The 13,511-nt window shown below is 41.6% G+C and overlaps 1 protein-coding gene across 1 annotated transcript in view; it reads right to left on the bottom strand.

Annotated features, from left to right (window-relative positions):
• The window catches only part of RAB3IP (RAB3A interacting protein), a 251,761-nt gene that overhangs the window by 135,463 nt on the left and 102,787 nt on the right, over positions 1–13,511 (bottom strand). Inside the window, exons 5-6 of the mRNA XM_069228325.1 lie at positions 11,208–11,285; positions 784–987 (exon numbers count right to left, since the gene is read on the bottom strand). Of these exons, the coding sequence (XP_069084426.1) occupies positions 784–987; positions 11,208–11,285 (282 nt within the window). The remainder of the gene's footprint in view (positions 1–783; positions 988–11,207; positions 11,286–13,511) is intronic.

Below are 13,511 nucleotides of genomic sequence, written 5' to 3'. Positions count from 1 at the left end.
GGACAAATCCCCGCGTTCATCATTCATCAGGAATCAGACGTTCTCTCCTCCTGTGTTACCTATGGATTGTTACCATCTTCCTTTCCACAAGACTGTCTCTGCATTTTATGTGGATTGGTTTCAAGATCTGTTTGCTCTAATTTTAGCTGCCTGTCCAATTGCTTGTATTTTTCCAATGTTTAAATCTTAATAATGACTTTCTCGCAGAAGAAAAGAGGGCTGCTTACAGTCAAGTTTGGTATATCTTTATGTACATTGCGTTCTGACTGGCCATTCGTAACTCTTTGTTTCCCATTGGTAGCTTGTTCTGCTATCCATTTGGGATGGTTATTGTTCTTGACTGCAGCTGCAATTGAAATTAAAGCAGGAAAAGTAAGCATAATAGGAGCCTCCTGTCTTTAATAAAATTAAGACTTTCCATCATAAATTATTTGGAAAATCTACATTTCACTTCCTACAGAGCAATCAATGGCCTGGCTGCCTCCAATCAATCACTTTTATTATGCACCACACAAATCTCTCTCTAGTTTTTCTTACATGACTAAAACATTTTAACTACTCATACAAATAACATTAATCTTTCTTCCTCTTGGACTACTGCCTGTAGAAAATACTATTCTACTTTCTGTTACTACCGATATCCTTTACCTACCTACATATACTGTCTTTTTCCCCATATCTCTAATACCCTGAACTGAAACCTCATTTCATTAAGTGGTGTTTTCTGTCTCTCTATACAGCACCATATAAAAGACCTTAGGGTCCTCTGTAAACAAGTCTTACCTCTTTACTGTCCTTCACAATTGGCTGCATGACACTGAGTTCTTGTTGAGACCCAACCATAGCACTGCTGGTACTTTTATTTCTAACATGACCTTTTTTAAATGGCAACTTTACACCTTGTTGAATCTCCTTTGTAGGTGATGTTGGTGATGTAGACAGTACCAGAGTTTTCAATGCAGCAACTTCAGCTTGAAGTACATCAATCTTTTAAAAAGGAAACCCAAACATTAGTTTTTGATAAAAGTTTCAAAATATCATACAATAATTAATGTGAGTGTATGTTTAACACAGATTCTTATCAGAGTTAGGATACCCTTCCGGATGAGTTGCATAATATACAAATACACAAATTCTTATTCACAGTCATGGATGATTTAAAAATGTGTTTTCATCCCTTTTTAATAATACATAAACTTAAAAAATGTGAATTTAGCAGCAAAAAGAGATACATTTGCAAGGAGTGTGAAATCTACACACCCCTTTATTTAAGACCAGGACACAGTCTCAACGACAGAGGAGCTTACTCAATGCACTGCTAATCCATTCTTCAAGGTTTGAATTTTGCAATACTCCTACCTACAGCCATCTATGAAAGAGAGGCTGAATAAGCACAACTGTGAAAGCATATATATGCTGGAAAACAACTGCTACAGGTAATTAACAATTCTTACACAGCACAGTGTCACACACACAATAACAGGATCTAGAGTGGCTTGCTAAACAGGATGAGCAAGCAGCTGGGGCACATCTTTACCTAAATAATTTTTTGTGATTTCTGCCACATCCGAGTCTATTTTTATCCGAATCAAGGCAACCGTTTTGCTCTAGAAATTCCCCACACATGTTGTAATGATTAGGTACAATTCAGTGAACTGGGCCCAAGGGGGTAGCTTGCCTTAATCAGCTATTATAGTCTTTATTCCTGACCCCGGGCTTCTGGTCTAAGCAGTTTGCCTCTTTACAGGAGTATGTATAACAGCATCAATTTAGGCTGTGGTGTAGATTACACCCCATGTGAATTGTCCATGACCCAACTTTTTCAGGATTTATGCAGTTACCAAAGTAAATGCTGAAAGCATTTGGCTGCCAGACAGCAGTTAGCTGGCAGCAGTGAGCAACGCCTATTCCTCTTCTGGTAGGACGTGCATGCTATGGTCCTGATGCAGCCTCCTCCATCTGCAGCAAAGTCACAGCTGAAGAGCAGGAGCAGATGAAAGACAGCTCTGAGTCAGCAAAGCAAATACCTTGGTATTGCAAGGGTCTCACAATCTGGCCAGTTTCTAGGTGCTCTGCTTTGCACAGGCACCACTTCAGGGCACTAGACTTCCTGGTGGAGGATCAGGCACAGTGGCATATGGACAGTAGGGACAGTAGACCAAAGTCATTACAATGAGGCACATGTGGTGTGCCACTCCAAGCCACAGGCCAAGTACTTTGCTCACTCGATTAGCTTGAGGTTATGGCCAAAAACCAGGACACACAATACATGCAGCCGGGAACTCACAGTAGGAAAACAAGACTCTACACCATGCAGGGGATATTCCCGTCCCAACAGATAACCACCAAAATCAGACTATTCTGGAACCTTAGTCCACCATTGGAGAAGTCTGGACATCAGATAAGAAAAACTAGTGGGGAAGTCCATCTGCATCCCCATAGTACATTCCAGTTTCGTGGTCCTGAGTGAAATCTAGATCTTGCAGTGAGATAGACTGTCTTAGCATCTTGGAATTCTCACTGTTCCTTCCTTTAGGTCTCTTGATCTTCGGATCTTCCTATTACTCACCTATAGTTCACCCAAGGAAGACTACAATGGATAGCCACAACTGGCACTTAATTGCCTTGATGGTCAGTATCACTGTTTGTTTCCTGACCAATAGCTTTTCCAGGTGGTCCCCCATGAACTGCTAAAGGTCAAATTGCCATCCATGTAGGCCACACTGAGCCTTTGCAGCCCAACAGAAAATAGTTCATTAAGAGCTGGAAAGTGGCAGGAGCGTTTTCCAACCCACAGAGCATTACCTTAAACTGGAATAGCACTTCCAACCTAGCAAATGGGTTCTTCTTCATGGTACTAGCTAACTGTTAATAGCCCCTGGTAAGATCAAAGGTGCTCAAGTGCTTTGCAGCACCCAGCCGGTCCACAAGTTTATCTCTGGGGATAAGATGTGGGTCTTAGTGACTTCACTAAAGAGTCAGTAGTCCATATCTGTGGAACACTGGTTGGGCACCAGTACCACTGGTCTGGCCTACGACTATGAGATCTCTCAATCACTCCCAAGTCCAACATCTTGGCCATATGCGCCTTAATGCACTTTTGGACTTGGTCAGACTTGCAATAAGTCTTGCTTTTAACAGTCAGACTATATCATGTGTCAATTTCATGAAACACAGTCAGGTGTCAACCCTGGAAGCAGCAAGAAAAGATGTTAAGATCATGCCATTACCTCCCTGCAATCTTTTTACTGCTAAGGCTTCTACTCTGGTACAAGCTGTACCCTTTCCACAGATCCACTCTTCAGGTCACTAAGCAGTATGTGAAGAAAAAGGACACAGTCTTCTTTAACATCCTCTGCCATAGCAATGATGTTCAGTGTGTAATTTCCCCATAGGAAAGCTTAATCAGGCTCACACGGAACACCTCTTAATATGACAACAAGTAGTTCACATTAGAAATCGTCTGCACAGCCTAATCCACGCAACATATACTCCAAAGCTCTGGGACAAAGTGTCTTTAACACCAACAGGTCCTGACCCTCTTGGTACAAAGTCAGTGCACTCTCTGGTAATACCATTCCTTCATCAGTTCCTGGCTAAGCTGACATTTTTTTTCTTTGCTTGACCCACGGATTTCATCATACATTGTGCGATCAATGTCCTTTGGCCACTCATATAGTTCAGAGATTCAGATGTTCTTTTGCTGATCAAGGTGGATGTGTCAAGCACTGCGTTCCCTAACAAAAGTTCAACAGGACCTAAACCTTCTCCTTTTGGTGAAATCTACCTGTAACCAAATAAGAGATATGACGGAGAACGTTCCAACTTCTCTTGAGGTTCTCTTGTAGGGTTTCCATTGTGGCATCCATCGGTCCTGTTCCAGATGGAGAGGAGGAGGATGAATCTGAGAGAATATGCTGTTAAGATCATCTAGAATATAATTAATGACAGGAACTTTGAAGACATTACTGTGTAAATGCTTTGCCTCATGCAGATGGGGTTGGTAAGAAAGTCCTACAAAGGAGCTAAAAGGGCACCAAAAATATGCTTTGATCATGAAACTCTTCTGTTCGAACAGTACATTCAATCAATTGAGAAGAAGCATAAAAGTTCAGGCATTTCTTCACTAGAATGCACGTAAATAAAGACTGAGTATAAACAATATGTAGAGGGTAATTCCAATACAACCTCTGAATAAGGCCACAGAACAAGCCATATTTAAGTAGCAGTATACTTCGGGTCATCACAATGAGCTCTAACAAGAGCTGTAGCTCTCAAGTCTTTCTTGCAATGTGCACATTTGGTCAAGGGGCATTGGAGGTTAGCACCTAGGTCATGCTCTGCCTTTGTAACTTTTATCAGTTTCTGGCAAGTACTAGTCCAGTCCACCCGTCAATGCACATTTCATGGAAACATGCATTTATCTTTTCTATATGAAGACTGCACAGCTAACCTCTAGTGAAAATCACTCTCAAACTCTAGTATACAAGCACTCTTAATAATGTTTCCCCGCCCATGAAAAAAATGTTGGCCCTACAGTAGAGGTCACAAATGCTACCTTCTTAGTCTTCTCAGCATTACCAGTCCACCTAAAAGTTGCATAAACTATAAATTTAGCAAGTCATGTTACTATTGTAGTCCTACACCGTTTTTAGCAGGATCACAGAGTCAAACTATGCTGACGAGATTGGAATCCACATTTGTAGAACAGCTATAATGAATGTTGAAGGCACTTGAATCATCACTAGGAAAGAGAGATAAAAGCCAAGAGTGTGAATACACACCTTTGCTATAGTCCATTTGAGACTGGCATCCTTTTAATCAATCTATCAGAATGGTTCAATCATGTGGAAGTGTGAAAGTTTATAGTAAATGGCAATAGGCCAGTACAGCCTTCCAGAGATCTCAATTTTCTCCGCAGCAATTGCTGATTAACAGAGTCATCTGACACTAGGAAACTGATAAAACGTGTATATGGATTCTCCCCAGCTGTTAATGTCAACTTCTTATTAGTGTCACAAGAAAGAAATGACCCAATGCGCCCATTCAGAAACACCACTTGTACCCATGGCATTAGTGAGCTTAACGTTACCCAATCCTCAGGATGAGAAGATTATGTGTAAATAATTTTTAGCTTCCATTTCGGAGTGAAATTAAACTGATCTGTCCTTTGTTTAAAAAAAAAAAAAAAAAAAAAAAAAATGTTTTTCCCGAAAACCAATCCAGCCAGCATGCAAAGGGTCAGTATGGGCAACAAATTGGAACAGTGGACACTACGATGTAGCCCACCAACAAAGGAGCTTTTCTAATTAACACACTTATGCTCGGATCCGGGCTGTCTAGGAGTGACATTATTATTTTCACATAGTGTGGGACAGAAAGTAGGGTGACCACTTCACTTTAAGTCATTACGGACACAAGCAGACATCTGTGGGACAGACTAAACAAGTAGCACATGGCTCAATTGTTGTTTTGGGATGAATTGTGTTATGTAGTGTACCTTCCCACATTTTCAATAGCTTATCTCTAAATTAATCTCAGTGTCCTCTTGCCCAGCAAACAGAAATCATTTTGATTACGAAAGAGACCTATACATTTAGACACATTAAAAAAGGAAAATGTCACTTACACTGGGTAAGTGACATTTTCCGTTCGATGGCATGTGTAGCTGCAGATACACATGCTGTGCATAGACTAGTAAGCAGTTATCTCCCCAAAAGCGGTGGTTTAGCCTGTAGGAGTTGAAGTTGTTTAAAATAATGTTCGTAGTACAGCTTGACCTACTGTGGCCTGTTGTGCAGTTAACACATCTACACAGTAGTGTTTGTTAAATGTATGAGGCGTAGACCATGTTGCTGCCTTACATATTTCCTAGAAAGGCCATGGTAGCACCTTTCTTTCTGGTTGAGTGTGCCTTTGGTGTAATAGGCAGCTCTCTCTTTGCTTTAAGATAACAGGTTTGAATACACTTAACTATCCATCTAGCAATGCCTTGTTTAGAAATTGGATTCCCTGTATGAGGTTTTTGGAAAGCAATAAATAGTTGTTTTGTTTTTCGAATTAGTTTTGTTCTGTCAATGTAGTACATTAGCGCTCTTTTGATGTCTAATGTATGCAGTGCTCTTTCAGCTACAGAATCTGGCTGTGGGAAGAACACTGGTAATTCTACCGTTTGATTCAAGTGGAACGGTGAGATCACTTTTAGTAAAAAATTTGGATTTGTCCGTAGAACTACTTTATGCTTGTGTATTTGAATAAATGGTTCTTGTATGGTAAATGCTTGAATTTCACTCACTCTTCTTAGAGATGTGATGGCAATCAAAAATGCAACTTTCCATGTTAAGTATTGCATTTCACAAGAGTGCATGGGCTCAAAAGGTGGACCCATGAGTCGTGTTAAGACAATGTTGAGGTTCCATGAAGGAACTGGTGGTGTTCTTGGTGGTATAATCCTCTTTAGGCCTTCCATAAATGCTTTTATGACTGGTATCCTAAATAATGAAGTTGAGTGCATAATTTGCAGGTAAGCTGAAATTGCGGTAAGATGTATCTTCATTGAAGAGAAAGCTAGCTTTGACTTTTGCAATTGTAGTAAGTATCCTACTATATCTTTGGCAGATGCGTGGAAGGGTTGAATTTGATTATTATGGCAGTAATAAACAAATCTTTTCCACTTATTTGCATAGCAGTGTCTAGTGGTAGGTTTCTTAGCTTGTCTTATGACCTCCATACATTCTTGTGTGAGGTCTAAGTGTCCGAATTCTAGGATTTCAGGAGCCAAATTGCTAGATTCAGCGATGCTGGATTTGGATGTCTGATCTGTTGTTTGTGTTGTGTTAACAGATCTGGTCTGTTTGGTAGTTTGACATGAGGTACTACTGAGAGGTCAAGTAGTGTTGTGTACCAAGGTTGTCTTGCCCATGTCGGTGCTATTAGTATGAGTTTGAGTTTGTTTTGACTCAATTTGTTTACTAGATATGGAAGGAGTGGGAGAGGGGGAAAAGCGTAAGCAAATATCCCTTACCAGCTCATCCATAACGCATTGCCCTGAGACTGATCTTGTGGGTACCTGGATGCGAAGTTTTGGCATTTTGAGTTTTCCTTTGTTGCAAATAGATCTATTTGTGGTGTTCCCCAAATTTGGAAGTAAGTGTTTAGTATTTGGGGGTGAATCTCCCATTCGTGGATCTGTTGGTGATCCCGAGAGAGATTGTCTGCTAACTGGTTCTGAATTCCTGGAATAAATTGTGCTATTAGGCGAATGTGGTTGTGAATCGCCCAATGCCATATTTTCTGTGTTAGGAGACACAACTGTGTCGAGTGTGTCCCTCCCTGTTTGTTTAGGTAATACATTGTTGTCATGTTGTCTGTTTTGACAAGAATGTGTTTGTGGCTTATTATGGGTTGAAATGCTTTGAGCGCTAGAAATACCGCTAACAGTTCTAAGTGATTTATGTGAAACTGTTTTTGCTGTATGTCCCATTGTCCTTGGATGATTGAGGTGTGCTCCCCACCCTATCATGGAAGCATCTGTTATTACGTATTGTGGCACTGGGTCTTGGAAAGGCTGCCCTTGGTTTACATTTATACTGTTCCACCATTGAAGCAAGATGTATGTTTGGCGGTCTATCAACACCAGATCTAGAAGCTGACCCTGTGCTTGTGACCATTGTGATGCTAGGCACTGTTGTAAGGGCCGCATGTGCAACCTTGCGTTTGGGACAATGGCTATGCATGAAGACATCATGCCTAGTAGTTTCATCACCAGTTTGACTTGTATCTTTTGTTTTGGATACATGGTCTGTATTACATGGTGAAATGTGTGAACTCTTTGTGGACTTGGAGTGGCAATCCCTTTTGCTGTGTTGATTGTCGCTCCTAAGTATTGCTGTGTTTGACACGGCAGAAGGTGTGACTTTGTGTAGTTGATTGAGAAACCTAGTTTGTGGAGGATTTCTATGACATATTTTGTGTGTTGTGAACACCATCTTAGCGTGTTGGTTTTGATTAACCAATCGTCTAGGTACGGGAACACATGTATTTGCTGCCTTCTGATATGTGCAGCTACTACTGCTAGGCATTTTGTAAAAACTCTTGGTGCAGTTGTTATTCCGAATGGCAACACTTTGAATTGGTAATGTATCCCTTGGAATACAAACCTTAGGTACTTTCTGTGTGAAGGATGTATTGGTATATGGAAATATGCATCCTTTAGGTCTAGTGTTGTCATGTAGTCTTGTTGTTTGAGCAGTGGGATTACGTCTTGTAATACAACCATGTGAAAGTGATCTGATTTGATGTAGGTATTTAATGTTCTGAGATCTAGTATAGGTCTCAGACTCTTGTCTTTTTTGGGTATCAGAAAGTACAGGGAGTAAACGCCTGTGTTTATTTGTTGTTTTGGTACTAATTCTATTGCTTCTTTCTGTAGCAATGCCTGAACTTCTAGTCCTAGAAGATCTATATGTTGTTTTGACATATTGTGTGTTTTCGGTGGGACGTTTGGAGGGAATTTGAGAAGTTCTATGCAATAACCATGCTGGATAATTGCTAAGACCCAAGTGTCTGTTGTTATTTCCTCCCAATGTTTGTAAAACGTGGTTAGTCTCCCCCCCACAGGTGTTGTGTTGGGGATTTGTGACCTTGAAGTCACTGCTTGTTTGGAGGAGTTTTGGGACTTTGGAATTTTCCTCTATTCCTTTGAAATTGTCCCCCTCTATATTGTCCCCGAAAACCTTCCCGCTGATACTGGCTCTGGTAAGTGGGCTTTGTTTGTGAGGTTGTGGCTTCTGTGGTTTGCCCTCGAAACCCCCCTCGAAATTGTGTCTTTTGAAATGTGCCTCTGCTCTGTGGGGAGTAGAGTGCGCCCATGGCTTTGGCCGTGTCAGTGTCTTTCTTAAGTTTTTCGATCGCAGTGTCCATCTCCGGCCCAAACAACTGCTGTCCGTTGAATGGCATATTCAGCACAGCTTGCTGCATCTATGGTTTAAATCCTGATGTACGCAGCCATGCAGGTCTCCTTATTGTTACTGCTGTGTTGACAGTTCTAGCAGCTGTGTCTGCAGCATCCATTGCTGACCGTATCTGATTATTGGAGATACTCTGTCCTTCTTCTACTACTTGCTGCGCTCTTTTTTGGAACTCCTTGGGTAAATGTTCAATAAAGTGTTGCATCTCATCCCAATGGGCCCTATCATATCTGGCTAACAAAGCTTGCGAATTTGCAATACGCCACTGGTTTGCTGCCTGTGCCGCCAGCCTTTTGCCTGCAGCATCGAATTTTCGACTTTCTTTATCTGGAGGTGGTGCATCTCCTGAAGTATGAGAGTTGGCTCTTTTGCGCACTGCTCCCACTACAACAGAGTCTGGTGTTAGCTGTTGTGTAATGTACAGTGGGTCTGTTGGTGGCGATTTATATTTTTTATCTACTCTTGGAGTAATGGCTCTCCCTTTAACAGGCTCCTCAAACACTTGTTTGGAGTGTTTTAGCATTCCGGGTAGCATAGGAAGACTCTGATATTGGCTGTGTGTGGACGACAGTGTATTAAAAAGAAAGTCGTCTTCAATGGGCTCTGAATGAAGGCTGACATTATGAAATGCCGCTGCTCTTGACACCACCTGTGCGTAGCCTGTACTATCTTCTGGTGGCGATGGTCCAGCTGGATAGCATTCCGGACTATTATCTGACACCGGTGCGTCATAAAGGTCCCATGCGTCAGGGTCATCTTGACTCATTCCTGTATGAGTTGGGGATTGCATCATTGGTGGAGTGGCTACTGGTAATGGTTGCGGAGAGTGATGTGGGGATGGTGGCGGTGTTACTTGTTTAGCCACCTTTGCGTGTGGCTGTTTGTCCTTGTCTTGGAAGGCAAGCTTGCGTTTCATTTTGACTGGAGGAAGAGTGCTGATCTTCCCTTTATCTTTTTGAATAAAGAGCCGTCTTTGTGTGTGATCTGGCTCTATTGTCACTAATTCCTGTCCAAATCTATGTGTCTTCATTTGTGTGGACAGTCCTTGTTCCTCAGTGTAGGAACTTGTTTTCGGTTCCGAGGCCGGCTGTTTCGGTACCGAAACCTTTTCGGCTGCTTTTTTCGGCTCCGACGAAACCTTCTTTACTTTTGGCGTCGTGCTCTCTCGGTGCCGACCCGTTTCGGTGCCGCTGTCTCGGTGCCGAATCTTCTCTGAGCCACTATCTCGGGCTCGAGATTGCTGTGTGCCGGTACCTCGACCGGAGTCGGATGACTTCGACACCAGCTCGCCCTTTTTCGGTGCCGATGAACGGTCACCTATTTTTCGGGTTAAGCCATGGCCTGTTGGCAGTGGCGTCCCCTGGGCTTTAGCGGTCTTCTCGTGAGTTCTTTGTTTCGACGTCTTACTCACGGTTTTCGGCGTTTCCTCGAGATCGATCTCCTCAGAGTCCGAATCCTGGGTGGAGAATGTTTCTTCCTCCTCCTCGAAACGCCCTTGTCCTGTCGGCGCCGACGCCATTTGCAGTCTTCTTGCTCTTCAGTCCCCGAGTGTCTTCCTGGACCGAAACGCTCGACAGGCCTCACAAGTATCCTCCTTGTGTTCTGGTGACAAACACAAGTTACAGACCAGATGTTGATCTGTATATGGATACTTGTTATGGCATTTTGGACAGAAGCGGAATGGGGTCCGTTCCATCAGCCTTGAAGAGACACGTGGCCGGGCCGACCAGGCCCCGACGGGGATCGAAAAAACCCCGAAGGGCCACCGGAGCTCTTCTAAATTCGGTGTCGATCTGTTGTAACTAACCCGATACCGAACGCAAACAATACCGACGATTTTTCCGAGATTCTAACTAACTTTCCGACCCGAAACACGGAGCGAAAAGGAACACGTCCGAACCAGATGGCGGAAAAAAAACAATCTAAGATGGAGTCGACGCCCATGCGTAATGCAGTCGAAATGGGAGGAGTCCCTCGGTCTCGTGACTCGAAAAGACTTCTTCGAAGAAGAAAAACTTGTAACACTCCGAGCCCAACACCAGATGGCGGGATGTGCACAGCATGTGTATCTGCAGCTACACATTCCATCGAACATATATATATACACACACACACATAGATATAAAGAAATACATAGATGAACTAATTATCAATGTATTCATATTTGACTAATACAGCTGGTGATACTAAAACATAAAAGCATGCATGAATTCCAGCAAGAATTGCCTTTTAACAAACCTTTCCTTGTGCTTCCTTTAATTGTTTTTCTGCTGTCGCTTGTTTAACATTTGCTTCTCGAACCATTTTGTGAGCTTCCTGAAAAAGCAAAGTTAATGTTAACTGTGAAATAATAAATGGGCAGTGCAAAGCTTTTGAATAAGTTATTCAAAACAAATAGCAAGATCAGATAGACAACTTATTTGACACAGGATCTGAGTGTATGAAATCAAGGCAGAGTCAGAGAAAAGCACGGAGGAGGAAAAAAAAAAGTCTTGGTGAAGCCAATAAATCTAAATGTGAGCTTTGGGTACCCCTACAATCTTATACCACAAGAGGTACCTCAAAAAACATGCCGAGGGGTAGGTGGAATGTGAATGGTGTTCATCCTCAATTTCATAATATATTGTGTCCCAAGATAAGGTAAAAAATCAGCATACAAAAAATGCATTCAAATAAGGAATATTAACTCAATAAATTAGGTATAGGGCAGAATTAGGGAACTTAGAATGGCGTACTACAAAAATGTATAAGGTACAATAAAGAAATTGTAAAGTGCAGATACATAAAGTCATTGCCATGAAGGGCCTCATCAATACAAAACAGTATGCAAAATCTAAAATATTTTAAGTCCCAAAGGAACAGCAAAATCAGTAAGAACTCAGACAGCATCTCTAATAGCATCAGAAAGCCATCTGGCTCACCCACAAATTTGAGGGTGTATAGGAAATGTCATCAAAGACCAACACTGAAAGTGGCTACTCATCATGGAGAGAAAACAATAATTACAATTTCAACTAATAAGAGCATTAAAAAGGACAAGATTCATACAGCATTGCCACCTAAGCCCTATCCCACTACAAGAATACTGACTTAGCATCCGGAGATGTCAATTACAAAACAAAATTAAACCATTGTAAATGAATGCAATACTGAGAGCAGGCGGAAGAACGTTAAAGGAATTGTACATTACTGAGCCCATGCTAGAGAGTCTTCTATGAGAACAAAGTCATTCAAAAATTAACAGAAATGGCTTGCTTGAATTTGTGCAGCACGAACATTAAAGAGAAAATTTGACACAATGAGACATCTATTTTGATCACAAAGGCATCAAGGCCTCACTGAGGCCTAGTTAGCATAAGTCACTTTTCCTGCCTTTAACAGATCATAAAAAAATACAACAACATTCAAAATGCAATAGCATCATATAAGTGTACACATGTACTTTGAGTGTAGATCACTATTATGCACACTGTTAATAATCCAAAATTGTATTACTGCATAAAAACGTCCATACCAACAAGAACACCTTTGGGTTTGTCAATCTTTTTAGTCATTTTAGTTTTCAGTTGTACATTGTACAGCATGGCTGAATTATCTTACTTTTTAAAAGCATCATCACAATTTGTTTCTGGCAGACCAGGACAGGAGCAACTCAGAGGAAGTGAGGGAAAGGGTTGGAGGGGACAACAAGTGCTATGAAAAGCAACAACACAGACAATGGAAGGAAAGCTGGTTTTAAGCAACAGCTGAAGAAGGGAAGGCGAATGAGTGGATGGGGGCAAGAAGCACAGAGAGGAGAAGTACATGAGGGAGCCAGCTGAAAAGTCGCACTGCGGTAGAGTGCTTAACACAAAAAAGTAGTGCCTAGAAAATGAGCAGTAGAAGGATAAGTATTGTGAGCATGCTCTAGATGAGAGCAACAGGAAAGAGGCCTTCGCCAGCTGACCACTTAAAAGCAAGCAAATTAAAGTAACAATGAAGACAACCAATAGTAAGCAATGAGCAGGCTCTAAACCCACTAACAGAAAAGAAAAGGTGCTGAAATCAGTGCCCTCCTGGGCTCAAAGGTCCATATATGCAGAATGTTTAGTGAACTGCCTTAGTGAAGTATACATGTGAGTGAAGGACCATCTTCTAACCAAGCCAACGATACAGATACACACTCTTACAGAGGCAGGGAACAGGCAGCGTATCCTCAACCATAGTATTTATATAGTCAGCCTTTTCATGCAGGTGTTATCCTTAGAATGTGATTAGAATATTACATTTAAACTTGCAACTAGATTTGCGATCACACACACCCACACACCCCCCAAAAAAACTTGCTTTTACAAATATGTGCAATGTTATTTATAAATTAGTGAATAACATTGCACACATTACTTGTTGGTTGTAACCTAAGGTAATATAACATGATGTGTATGTGTAAAATGCATGTCCACCCTAGGGAGTGCCTTGGCACTGAATCATAAATTATCAATGTTAACCATCTCAAGGGTACTCAGTTTATCGACGTCGGGAGGATGAAAGGCCAAGTTGCCT

This window comes from Pleurodeles waltl, chromosome 4_1 (genome assembly GCF_031143425.1).
Source record: "Pleurodeles waltl isolate 20211129_DDA chromosome 4_1, aPleWal1.hap1.20221129, whole genome shotgun sequence".
NCBI classification, from domain to species: Eukaryota; Metazoa; Chordata; class Amphibia; order Caudata; family Salamandridae; genus Pleurodeles; species Pleurodeles waltl.
The sequence above is the reverse complement of the archived record's forward strand: the minus strand, read 5'-3'. Positions and strand labels throughout refer to the sequence as shown.